The sequence below is a fragment of the Odontesthes bonariensis genome, chromosome 3 (genome assembly GCF_027942865.1).
Source record: "Odontesthes bonariensis isolate fOdoBon6 chromosome 3, fOdoBon6.hap1, whole genome shotgun sequence".
NCBI lineage: Eukaryota > Metazoa > Chordata > Actinopteri > Atheriniformes > Atherinopsidae > Odontesthes > Odontesthes bonariensis.
Genome location: NC_134508.1, coordinates 20381355 through 20394736, shown reverse-complemented (window position 1 = coordinate 20394736; position 13382 = coordinate 20381355). Strand labels below are relative to the sequence as shown.

Sequence of the window (13382 nt, the reverse complement as noted above, 5' to 3'; positions counted from 1 at the left end):
CACCACAGTTTGGCTTTGGCGTTGTCACACTGGAAGATCAACAAACTTCTGGTTGCATAACCCCCTCCCCTGCCATCCTTGCTCATCACTCCTCAGTGATTCTCATCACCATGATTTTTATTAACACAGTTTTGCAGTAATGTTAACTTATCGCATAGGTGCATTGTCTCTATACTATGATATTAGGTAGAACGCCAAGAACAACAAAGAATTTCTACATTTGATGTTTGTCTACATGGTTTTGGTTTATTTGGCTTTCTGTTTCCATAGCACCTCTGTTTGTGGAAATGCACATTCATTTAGTCTCCTCCCATTAAAGGCCCAGTAAATGCTCATTTCCTTTTTCTAATTTGTAGTGGATATTTTTTTTTATTATTAAATCAGAATTCACTCACACAAAAAAATTCTTTCATATAAGCTTTTGTGCAGTGTTTCGACATCCAGTTTTATGATGAGGACATTTTATAGGAGTGTAACAATATGTTGTGGGACAATACATTCCAATGCAAAATGTGTAATTAGTTGCAAGTGAAGACTGGAGGGTGCAGTTAAATGTACTTCTTTAACACACAGACCCGTAAAAAATCTCAACCATTGCGTGAATGTGATGAAAGGGGTAAAGCCTCAAAGAATCTCCAATCTTACTCTGCAAATTTATAAGTGAGAATGTATAAAAAGTGGCATATGTCCTGAAGAATTGAAAAAATACATTGCTGCTACCATTTTCAGACATTTGTATGTTTGTTTTTTTAAGCCAAAGGTGTTTACCAAAATTTATACACATTTATACAGATTAAATACACATTTTGCTGAAAAACCAATAAAAATCATCTTTTTAGAGTTTCTCAATAGGAGAGAAAAAGCTGAATCTGAGTCACAGTTGGACATTTACTGTTATTTGTGTCCTGCTGAGTATTGTCACACTCCCTTGTGGTTTATCATGTTGAGCTTCAACCTGTATAAAGGAATCAAATGACACAAGTTGAGCCTCTGATATGGAGGGAAAGGAGTGTGCATTTCTATGTTGGTGTGTGTTGATGTTCTCGTGTGTGAACATCTTTGTGCAGCTGGTGTGTGATCACAAAGTCACACTTTTGTTTCCTCACTGCTCTCTTCAGGTTGTAGTGAACGCCTTGGTGGGTGCAATTCCCTCTATTATGAATGTGCTGCTGGTGTGTCTCATCTTCTGGCTCATCTTCAGCATCATGGGTGTCAACTTGTTTGCTGGGAAGTATTATTACTGTTTCAATGAGACGGCTGAGGAGTACTTTCTCCCAGATGAAGTGAACAACAAAACCCAGTGCTTGGCACTCATTCAGCAAAATTTCACAGAAGTCAGATGGAAAAATGTCAAGATCAATTTTGACAATGTGGGTGCTGGATACCTGGCACTCTTGCAAGTGGTAAGGAGTCTTCTTTGTAGATATACATTTCTTTTGCTCTGCTAATGTCAAGTGTATTCTCTCACATTGTGACTGCTTACCTCACAGGCAACATTCAAAGGCTGGATGGACATTATGTATGCAGCGATAGATTCTAGAAGGGTAGGATTTTTGCAGATTTGACGTCTGACAGTCTAACTTCCAGTAAATCATTCACTACAGACGTTAACATATTTTTGTTGTTGCCACTTTACAGGTGGAAGATCAGCCCCTTTATGAGGACAACTTATACATGTACATCTATTTTGTCATATTCATCATCTTTGGCTCCTTCTTCACATTAAACCTATTCATTGGTGTCATCATCGATAACTTCAACCAACAGAAGAAAAAGATAAGATTTATTTTCCTCACTTTCACCTATTCAGAAAAGCAACTATGTGTGTGTATGTTTTAAAGGAATAGTTTGAACCAGACAATAGATAAGATGGGAAGTTCAGTACCTCTCAGTATTCGCTAAACCTGCAGGCAGCAGTACATTAGCTTAACTTTGTGTACATTTGAGGTCGATTATCACCCAAACCAACAAACAAACAAAAAAAACTAGACAGTATATTTCCTAAAACATGATGTTCTCTCTTCAAGCTTAGAATCTGATGATAACAGATGCTAGTGGTTTGTTGAACACTATGATTAGCCTGAGAACAAAGGGTCTAAAGTTGGGAAGATTGTAACCATGTTGTTTTTTGTCCTTTACTTTGGAGGTCAGGATATTTTCATGACAGAAGAACAAAAGAAATACTACAATGCCATGAAAAAACTAGGGTCAAAGAAACCACAAAAACCAATACCCAGGCCCCAGGTAAATACTATTGCTGTCATCACCACTAAAGAAGTTTCTAGTTTTTAATTTCTTAAAGATGAGAAAATGACTCCAAACATAATCCAATCCATGCCGTCTCTTTCTCCTCAGAACAAAATCCAAGGCATGGTGTTTGACTTTGTGACGCAGCAGGTCTTCGACATCTCCATTATGATTCTCATTTGCCTCAATATGGTCACTATGATGGTGGAGACAGACGACCAATCAGACGAGACAGAGCTTGTGCTTTACTGGGTCAACTTTGTCTTCATTGTGGTCTTCACTGGCGAGTTTTTACTGAAGCTCTTTGCGCTGCGTCACTATTACTTCACCAATGGCTGGAACATCTTCGACGTGGTTGTGGTCATCCTTTCAATTGTGGGCAAGTATTCAGAACGGTATCTGTGCATACAAGTGTGAGACAGCTTGGTTGGACCTCGTTCAGGTAGTTCCCACGTAAACAGGCTTGAATGACACAGCACACAGAGATGGTTAAGAGCACAAATTAACAGAAAATATTTGAACTGATATGACGCTATATATTTTATTCTGGTTTTGAGGCACTTGTCTGAAATATGCTGCTGCTTTCCTGATACAGATTTGGTGTATGGAAATTCTATTGTGGTGCTCTATTCATGGTAAAAGATGCAATCTCTTCTATCACGAATCGTTAAATGTATGGAAAATTATTTTATCTTTTATAGGGTAAAGTTAACATCATTTTCCATATTCTAAGCAAGACTATTTAATTAGGGACCGGGCAGTGAAACTGCAAGGACCCTATTGTATCTGTAAGGTTTATTATTATTCCGCCGTCTTATTCTTTGCAAAAGGTACTAGAAAACTCTTGAAATTTTGCAAGCATCACCTACCAGTCGACGACATGAAAAAATCTAAAGTTTATATTTTTGGGAGTCGCTCATTGACTCTGTAGTGCCCCCTACGATGCTTAAAAATGGTCCCCGCAATGGGGTTAGTTTCGTGTGGGACAACGAAATTCGGTACACACATTCATCATGCCCAGACGCACAAAAAAGTCTCATGCCGCTATGGTCCCACGTCCACAGGAAGGCGACCATTTTGGATGGAAAGTGAGTTTTTGTGCCATTTCTGACCGATTCCACGCCTTGCATATGATCGAACTTGTCTTACAGATTTCATGCTACAGACTTCAAACTTGGCCAGGTTACTCTTAAGACATGGGGGGGAAAAATTCATGGGGCAACTTTTTCAAAACTTAAAGGGCGTGGCCGTGACGACTTCTCAAAGTTCGATGACTCGCCATCACTCGCCACAAAAAATTAAGTCGCTTATAACTCCCACATACATTATCCAATCTGTCCCAAACTTCATACGTTCAATGCTTGACCCAGCCTGAACGCGTACATATTATCATAGTGACATCCACCTTTAGCGCCACCTACTGGTGGTTGGAAACGTCTTTTTTTTTTCCACACCTTGCATTTCATTAAACTCCTTCTCCAGATTTAATGGTAACAGCTCCAAACTTGACCAGGTTACTCTTAAGACATGGGGGAAAAAAATCATGGAGAAACTTTTTCAAACCTCAAAGGGTGTGGGCGTGGCCCGGCGGTGAAAATCGTGTGATGGCGTTTGTGAATTGAAAGCCTTATCATCATCGCAAAGTAACGAAACTTGGAACACACGTCCGCCCTGACGACCTCGTACGTATGTAAAGGGTATCGTGCGTGTGGGCAGAGCTGCGCGACTACGACGTCCAGCGCATGCCCCAACGTGCGCACATCTTGGTCCCGCATACTGCTGCTTGCAGCTTTCTAGTTATGATTAAATTTTATGCTATTGTTTGGGTGCCCTTGGATATTTGAGCTCTCATATAACTTTTTCCAAGGTCTTAGACCATAATGAGGAAAGGCCAGGAGATATAAGTTTCAAAGTTTGACTTCTTAAGCGTTGTACCAACAATTGGCAACCGTGGACTACGAAAATGAAAGTACACGATGCCCACAGAGCTGGTGGAGGCTGTTAAAAGATATCAAAGTAATTTTAGGAAGATGTTTCATCAGTTTATAATGTTATCAGCAACTGGCAGTACACAGGAACAAAAGGGTTCCAGTTGGGGACCAAAAAGGACACGATGAGCAAAGCTGTTTGGAGATAGAAAAAAAGGTACAGTTTCATGAAACTAGTACATCTCCAACTGTTAAGCACGGAGGTGGATCGATCATGATTTGGGTTTGTGTTGCAGTCAGTAGAGCAGGGAAACATGTCACTCATAAAGGCAACAGGATTATAATAAACACCAACAATTTCTGGATACAGTTATCACCACCAAGATGAAGAGAGAATGGCTCATTTGACAGATATATGAATACTAAACACACCATAAAATCCACTAAAAGACCAAGATGACCCAAGAATCTCATAAAATTCTAAGCATTTTGCAGGAGGAATGAATGAACATTCTCCCAACAAGAACTGAAAGACTCTTCGTTTAATACAAAAAGTATTTACAAGCTCTGATACTTGCCAAGGGCAATGTTACTAGGTAATGACAATGCCTCTGCCTTTTCTTTTTTATGTAATCTTAAAACTGTAAAAGAGAGGAATTATAATGTTATCTTGTTTGAAATATTTAGGAATTGTGTCATCTTTAACTTTATTCCTTTTGAATTGTAATTTGATTTGTAATTTGTGCTGGCATTGCTTGTTTTAATTGTGTGTGAATGAAGCTGTCTGTGGGCAATATTTTAGTAATATTTCCTTTATCTTAACCAAATATATGCTGTCTCTTTTCTTCCTTTTGATTTCAGGAATGTTTCTGGCTGAACTGATTGAGAAATACTTTGTGTCACCAACGCTATTCAGGGTGATTCGTCTAGCACGTATCGGCAGAATCCTACGTCTCATCAAGGGCGCTAAAGGAATCAGAACTCTGCTGTTTGCCCTCATGATGTCACTTCCTGCCTTGTTCAACATTGGCCTTCTGCTTTTCCTGGTTATGTTCATTTTCTCCATCTTTGGCATGTCCAACTTTGGCTATGTGAAACACGGGGCTGGAATTGATGACATGTACAATTTTGAGACCTTTGGGAACAGCATGATCATTCTGTTTATGATCACCACATCAGCTGGCTGGGACGGCCTCCTGCTGCCCATCCTAAACTATCCTCCAGACTGTGACCCCCTTTTGGAGAACGCTGGCACTCCTTCCACTGGAAACTGTGGCAACCCATCCGTCGGCATCTTCTTCTTTGTTATGTACATCATCATTTCTTTCCTAATTGTGGTCAACATGTATATTGCAATCATCCTGGAGAACTTCAGTGTGGCCACTGAGGAAAGTGCCGACCCACTCAGTGAGGACGACTTTGAGACCTTTTATGAAATTTGGGAGAAGTTTGACCCAGATGCCTCCCAGTTCATCACCTATTCCAAGCTTGAAGACTTTGCTGATGCACTTGAACACCCACTCCGTGTCCCCAAGCCAAACACTATTGAGCTGATCGCAATGGATATGCCTATGGTGAGTGGAGACCGCATCCACTGTCTGGACATTCTGTTTGCCTTCACCAAGCGTGTGCTGGGTGACAGTGGTGAGTTGGACATGCTGAGGCAACAAATGGAGGAGCGTTTCGTGGCAGCCAATCCTTCCAAGGTCTCTTATGAACCAATCACCACCACTCTGAGGCGCAAGCAGGAGGACGTGTCTGCCAGAATCATTCAAAGGGCGTACCGTTCCTACCTGGCCCGGCGGGGTTTTGTCTGTAAGCGCAAACCAGCCAATAACAAAGTGGAGAATGGTGGTAACAATCAGGAACAAGAAAAGAAGGAGGGCACTCCCTCAACTGCCTCCCTGCCCTCTTATGACAGTGTAACCAAACCTGACAAGGAGAAACAGGATGACAACAATGAGGGCAAGGGAGGGAGGAAAGAGAAAGGAAGAAACCAAAAAGACATCAGGGAATCTAAATGTTAGGGCACTGGATAAATAATCACAATAATAACAATAAAGATTATAGTAATGTAACTTCAAGCAAAGCGAGAGGGAACTCACCCACACCGATGTACAGATTATTTCATTTGCAAGTCAGAAAAAATAGTATTCAAATAATTTTGTTTACAGACTTCATTCCTATACTGATGCAGAGGGAAGCAGCTCGATCTGTGACAACTCGAGGACTCGTGAACTTTAGTCAAACCAAACATAATCAGCATACTGTGTGGCATTGTTGTATCTAGACTACTGATCTTAACAAAAGGACATAAAAACAGACAAGGAAATATATGGGACTTACCTACCACTGGTCTACAGATAAGACAAGTAACTTTACACCAAGTGGTGGAATGAAAAACAGGAATCCAGCGCCTGGATGCAAGTAATGGATTCCTTTGGAAGACAGTATTGTGAAAGAAAAAGCAAGACAGTATTGTGAAAGAAAAAGCAAGGATGCTGCTTGATGCTGAAGAACTGTCCTCGTAAAGAAGCCACTTAGAGTTTCTGTGTCATTTAGTACTATATAGGAGAGGAAATGACACAGTCACTCTTTGAGGAACTAGAAGGATGACTGGTGAGTGAAAGAAAGACAAAAACAACTGAGTGTTGACAGTACTTTTTGTTTTCTTCAAGCTAGAAATTGTTTATTTGAGCAGCAAAAGTGCAAACTTATAAAAAAGAACAATATTCAACAGTTTGCCCATGCCACTCAACTCCTGTACTCATTTTATCTTTGTTATACCCACATCAAAATGCTTTTTTTTTACATGGGCTTTCACACCAAATTGGTAAAGGGTCTCTGTTTATTATGGGGTCAACTCGGGCCAAGGGCTTATATTTACTCCGAAAACTTTCCAAACAAATACATAAATAATTGTGCTTGTTCAATGCATAGAAATGACTTGCATGATGGCATGTTTTGATCAGAAATCTTGCATGAATTATCATAGTCCACAAGACACTAATACTCAGACCACGACGGTGGCTCAATGGTACGATCAAGACATGGTCAAAATTTGAAAGTTCACGGTAATTTGTTCAACAAAGAAAAGTGATATGCAGGTTGATCATTTGAAATAGATCAAATTTTTAGCTCATCACTCCATACATTTCAGATGTTTAAATAATGCCTCTGTAGACAGAAGAATGAAGCTCATAATACCGCCACAGTCGATCAGTAAGTGAAATGCAAACGTTCTTTGCTGCTCCGGAGATTTGTGTGCAAGGTAAAGAAAAAGATATCAGCGTGTAACTTTGGACTGAGATGTTTGTTCATTTGGACTAATATGTTTTCAAGGGCGCAACAGTTTAAAGCGAAAAAGCTTATGTTTAGAATTTGTATGCACCTATGTGATATTCCATACCATCTGCCTTTTTTGTGTGAGCAGGCATTTTGGGAGTCCAATTGTCAGTGGTATGTGGGGATTTCACAGGTTTGGCAAACTCCTTTCTATTTCTTGATGTTTCTCTGTGGGTGGTTAGACCTTTCTGAAAGGGCTGAGAAGAGATGGAATTCTTTCTTTACTTTATTTGATTTCCTGTAACCTATTTACCTACATGTAAATGTAAATCTGTGTTTTTGTTGTTTTCTTTTTTTTTTGTGTGTGTGCGTTTTGTTTTTCCTCCCTTATGTAATTTCCATGTTTTGGTGAGTGGTGAGTCTTATATCACGCAGTTTTATAAGCCACATCAAGCCAAGAGGGAAGCGGTCGTGTGCTGGAATAAAATCGCCGGGTGTTAGTGGTGTCCTGTTGAAACGAGAAACACAAATTTATGAATGGGTGATGAGAACATTGTGTGGAGAAGCCAAAGAGATCTGCCTTGTTATCCCTTGTTGCCCTTTGTCCATGGAGTGGGACTGGGTGCCCATTCTGTTTTGGTTTTTTTTGCTGTCGTTATTAGACAGAAAGACCCTAGAAATGTATGCAATGCTTGAAAATTCATCCCTTTTTCTCAGGAGATATTATAGATGTACTATTATGAGCTCTGCAACAAAATGCAAGTGAATGTGATGGGAGTATTTATGAAATCATCTTTTACACTTTTGTTTTGTGCCATGCTGGTGGACAATGATCTCGGCTGGCTGTCCCTATCTGACAGCCACCCAGTCAGGGGCCAGTTTAGTGCTTCCTGCTTATGATGCTTAGAACTATAGGGCTAGAGTCATCTCAATGAAACAGCAACATTGCGCTTGCTTGTAATGGGCGACACTTATATTGATAGCGGATTTCATTTTTGGCTTTGTCATTATGGGCTGAAGTCTGGCCTCGATAAATTTCAGTAAACAAACCAATAATGTTCACCCTGTTAGCAAACACAGATGCAGGAAACACTGCGAGGAGATGTCATGAAAGTGAATTGGGATATGTTGGTTTAGGCAGCACACACACAGAAGTGTAATGCTCAGTGGATAGGCCCCAAATTTCAGGAGTTAATAATAAGTGCTCTGAGCTTCTCATTTGCCATTTTTGCTCATACTGCTCTCCTGCAAAAACAAATACCAAATACCCAACAGAGCACTGGATGCATTCTTATGGTACTGTGAGCCTAAGCACCACATCAGAGCTTTTGCACTTCCTGTTGTGCAGTGATGTCACTTTCCTGTTTATGAACAACTCCATCATCCGTTTTCAACTTTCCATGGTCCATTTGCTGCATGAGATCTCCAAAATCAGTGTGGGTGTTAACTTGAACCAAATAAAACTCTGAATGAAAAGCATAAAAGCTACTGCCGTCCATTTTCTCCAGCAGGATATCCACAGATACAAGAATCGTTTGACAGGGAGAAAAAAAAAGAAAGAAAAAAAAAGCTACCCATTCATTCATTTGATAAAAAAAAAATACATTTAGGCTATGTTCTATAGGGCACAAACTGCAAAAGCTAAGACTGGACTTTTTAAGAAACTATAAATAATGTAATATATTATTTTAACAGCATGTGTAGTTTTTTTGTAAATACAGGATTACCTAAAAAAACTACAGCTATTAATCTAACACTAAATATTAATAACCATAAATAGAATGGCTTCCAGCTGACACCCCTTGTCACACTTGTTAGGCTGTGACGCATTGTTAGATGGAGTAGATTTTTTTTTAGTCACTTTTCACAAAAAAGAAGGAAGTAAGCAAAAAGAGTCTATATTAAAGAGCAGAAATTGTATTTAAAACTGTATAAATCAATACGTGCATATACAGAGTTATATTACATATATATATTATATATATATATTCTTCCATACATATATATATATATAGTATATATACATTATAAAAATGTCTGTAACTCAACTCTCCTGTCCACTTCTTGCATTGAGATGAAACCAGAACCACAGAGTGTGACTGATCATGCTTCTTTCTTTGTGTGGTATGTTCAGAGAATAACCAAAACTCTGGCCTGCCCAGCACTTCTGCATACTGGGCACCGGCGTACAATGCATGGTGTTGTACTGGCTGCTTGCTGAGAATTGTGGAGCCTGCCTTGGTGAGAGGATTGCACTACCAGCATACCCTTTTGTACCTGTGTGAAGATGTCGTCCCCCTAGTTTCCTATGTTGTAAACACAAAGACATACAGATACTGACAGACACACACTCAGAGCCTTTTGCAAGCAACTGCTGGTTAACTAGTGTGCCCCTGGTATGAGCCACAGCTCACTTTGTGTGACAAACTTTTGCTTGCTGCAGCTCAAATCTTCCACATCTCCCCCTAACACACTGCTGCAGTTTGGAGTTGATCTTTTAATTTTGCTGTCACTTTCAATATGATATATCTAATGATTTAAAGGTTAGTTGTCTTAACTGTCTGTGTGTTTGTTTTATGGTGCAATATCTCTTAACGGCACGTGCCTTTTTAGCTTTCTATTTAGTCGATCAATAAAATCAGCAATGAGGATCTCAGCACCCATGGAGTGAATCAAAATGGAGCACGATAGAAATTATACTTTGAGTTTAAAATGAACTCAAACTGAAAACTCACCACCTAGATTAGACTGTCTGGACTAACATCATGTAGAGTCATGTAGTAAGTGCTCTGTCTGTGTGTTCTGTTTACTGGCTCGTGTGCTAGTAAGAGAACAGCTTGCCTTCTGTTTTACACTTTTGTTCATTTCCAAATGTTGGTTACCAGTCGGTATATGAGGCCATTCTTTTGTAGCATGACTGAGATAAATTTCTTTTCTTTGAAAATAGGTTAACTGAAAAAAAAGAAAAAAAAATTTTTTGACTGTCATTATCTCTTGCCACTAATACAGTCAGAAAGAGGACATGTGTTGCACAATCACATGGGACAATTAAATGACAAACAGTGAAAGAATGTCTTCATTTGAGCACGAATCTATTTCCAAACAATAAAGCAGCCTTCCAGTTATCCCTCTGGCTGGTGTCATTTTTGGTTAAAGAATGAATGGCTTGAGGTTCATATAGAATATGTCCCACACTATCTGAGAACATATGGTTTAGTTGCTGTTTGATAAATGTGAGGTCTTAAATGGATACACTTTTAATTGAGACATCCCTATGAATAAGGTCATTTTGTTCTTTGTAAAATTTGGGTAAGTAACAAGCATGACAAGGAATGTTTTAAAGCTGCACAACACAGGCATGTGCAGAGACCGAGCTGCTAGACAAACCTACATTGTGTTTAGGTTTGCAAACAGCAGCGCAACTGAATTACAGAAATACCCCAATTAAATTGCTGTTGTTCACAATTTACCAACACCTGGGTAAAAATTACTTTTTTTGGGTGTGTCATGGTGCAACAGTACTAAGACTGCAGGTGTGTGTGCATGAGTGTTTCACCACCCCTCCTGTATGTGTGGTGCACTGAATCAGGGAGGACTGCGAGGGGCGGGGAGGGGGGGGGGAGCACAGACAGCACTGCAGTGCAGATAGATGAATGCAGTGGCCTGGGCTGAGTCAGCAGCATGTTCCCAACAGGCTCAGACTGTACAGTGCACTGTAAAGCACCTCCTTACCCACAGCTCACAGAGGGAGAGTGAGCTACTTCAGGAAGAAGAGAAGTAATGAGAACAATGAACAGAGGCTCACACAATCCAAAGCAAGAACACTGCTACAGATTTACCCTTCAGCTCCCTACAAGCAACGCTTCCACTATTTGAATTGCACCACTTTTTTTGTGTGGTTAATTTAACAATATCTTCACACTGTGTTTTCTAAGCAATGTATGGCATGATTTCAAAATATTTATTATTACATGATATTTCACCTGAGATTGTTTTTGATCATTTTGGTCTGTTAGTTGAAATTAAGCAAATTTTAGTTTTTTTTTTTTTTTGATAAGCTAAAAATGCTCGTTTTCACCCTGACTTTATCCAAATGTGTTGTTTTCTTTTATAGACATACACTGCTCCATACACATACTTTGTTTTGTGTCTTTAGGTTTCTGTCCTGGTTGCATCCATCTGAATTGCAGGGTTTAGCTGCAGAGTTAGGACATGGATTAAGTGGGACACAAGTAAGATCTGTCCAGTGGTACAAGGTGGGAGCAGGTTTGTGAAGGAAAAGGGGAGACCATGTGTATTTGTGTGTAGGAGGTACAGGAAAGCAAAGATTGTATCTCTTTAAGGTAGGAGTGCAATCTCCATCATCGCTGTGATCAAGTATCTGGGTGAGGCGGCTGTCTTTGTCCGTTTAGCACATGCAATACTCTTTCAGTTTCTGTGTCAAGTCTCTTCTAGCGTGCCATAGAGGAGCAGGCCATCTGTGCTCATGCATGGGAGGCATTAGCCCAACATGCAGGGGTTTAAAAGTTCAGAAGGCCACCTCTTTCCACCTATGACATATTACCTTACAGAGCAATGACTGGTAAGGTAGCAGTTCTGCCAAAATGAAAAAATTGTGACACGTTCATGTCTTCAGAGCCCCTTTCATCCTTGGTATGTCCCTCTACATTGTCACAGAGGATAGCAGTACACTCGTAGGGCGTATCGCACTCTGTCCCCTCTGTGTTTTTGTTTTTCAGCCTGATGGTGTCTGCAGATAACTGTTAAATATTGTGTTTATTGCTGAGATGTCCCAACCAGACTTGAGAGGAGTCCTTGAAATTACTTCTCACAGCTGTCTACCACCCTCTGGTGGGAACTAAAAGAAATAACTCATTGTTGTGAAACGCTTCAGTTGCGCCTGGACTGTGAACCATTGCATGATAGCTGTTAATCAGTCCTTCACAAAATCTTGGGAGGAATTTCAGCCCATCCTCAGTACATAGTAACTGCAACTATAGGCTGTTAGTGGACCTCTCAAAAACTGTGTGGTAAATCAAGGTCAGAACCTTGACGTGGTCATTACAGTTCATGACATAAATCATTATTTCCAGTATCCACTGGTTTAATGAGGAACTTATTGTCACATTAGTAAAAGGGATGAGAAGTGTAGTGATCCTTATATCCAGAAAAGTAGAAAGAAAGAAAAAAGGCGAGAAGAACGATACTACCAACACAGTGTTTCACAGTTGGAATAAGGCTTTTTTTTATGGTTTACTCATCTCAGTGTAGTTGTTGCAGTTGTGTCTATTTTCATTCATTCAACACGACATAATATAGATCACGTACTTTTGTTTGTTTCAGTGAAGGTTATGTTGACACAACCCAAATATATTAAGTTGACACAACCGAATTATTAAATGTTCAAAGAAAACCATATAATGATGCGGAAGTTTTTTTTTTTTAATGCATTGCTTTATCTTGGTAGCCCTGCCAAACAAACCATTGTTGTTCAGTCTGCTGCTGATGTTTCGCTCTTTATTTCTAACACAAATCATCAAAATAGGCCTTTATATTTCTATAGATTACCTTGCGTCACTATATGCCCATGAATGTTGTTAACACACCTTGCTCACACCGTGATATCTGTTAGTTAATTACTGGAAAACCATGGTAGTCATGTATTTTATTCATTTGTACACAATCTGGCTGACTGTAGATTTATGTAGTCCAATAAAATCTGGAACTCGTGCCATTTCTTACAGATTCTTGGCTTTAATTTCACAGTAAAATTATTAGAAAAATAATTAAATTAAAGTATAAATTAAATTAAATAAAGTATATTTCTGTCTTGTTTGATTTAATTTAGTTATAGCTACTTTAGCTACAGTTGTGACACATTTATGTCTCAGTATGTTAGCTTCCCAGCAAGCCTGCAGCTTC

General features: G+C 39.5%; 1 protein-coding gene across 12 annotated transcripts in view; it reads left to right on the top strand.

The window, feature by feature from the left end:
• scn8ab (sodium channel, voltage gated, type VIII, alpha subunit b) overlaps window positions 1-10585 on the top strand; it is a 48513-nt gene extending 37928 nt beyond the window's left edge. For all 12 annotated transcript variants that reach the window (XM_075460884.1, XM_075460881.1, XM_075460880.1 and 9 more), the window contains 6 exons: window positions 1119-1403; window positions 1491-1544; window positions 1639-1776; window positions 2140-2244; window positions 2356-2626; window positions 5037-10585. In XM_075460884.1, coding sequence (XP_075316999.1) covers window positions 1119-1403; window positions 1491-1544; window positions 1639-1776; window positions 2140-2244; window positions 2356-2626; window positions 5037-6202 — 2019 coding nt within the window. In that variant the 3' untranslated portion in view covers window positions 6203-10585. The remainder of the gene's footprint in view (window positions 1-1118; window positions 1404-1490; window positions 1545-1638; window positions 1777-2139; window positions 2245-2355; window positions 2627-5036) is intronic.
• Window positions 10586-13382: the final 2797 nt, after the last annotated feature.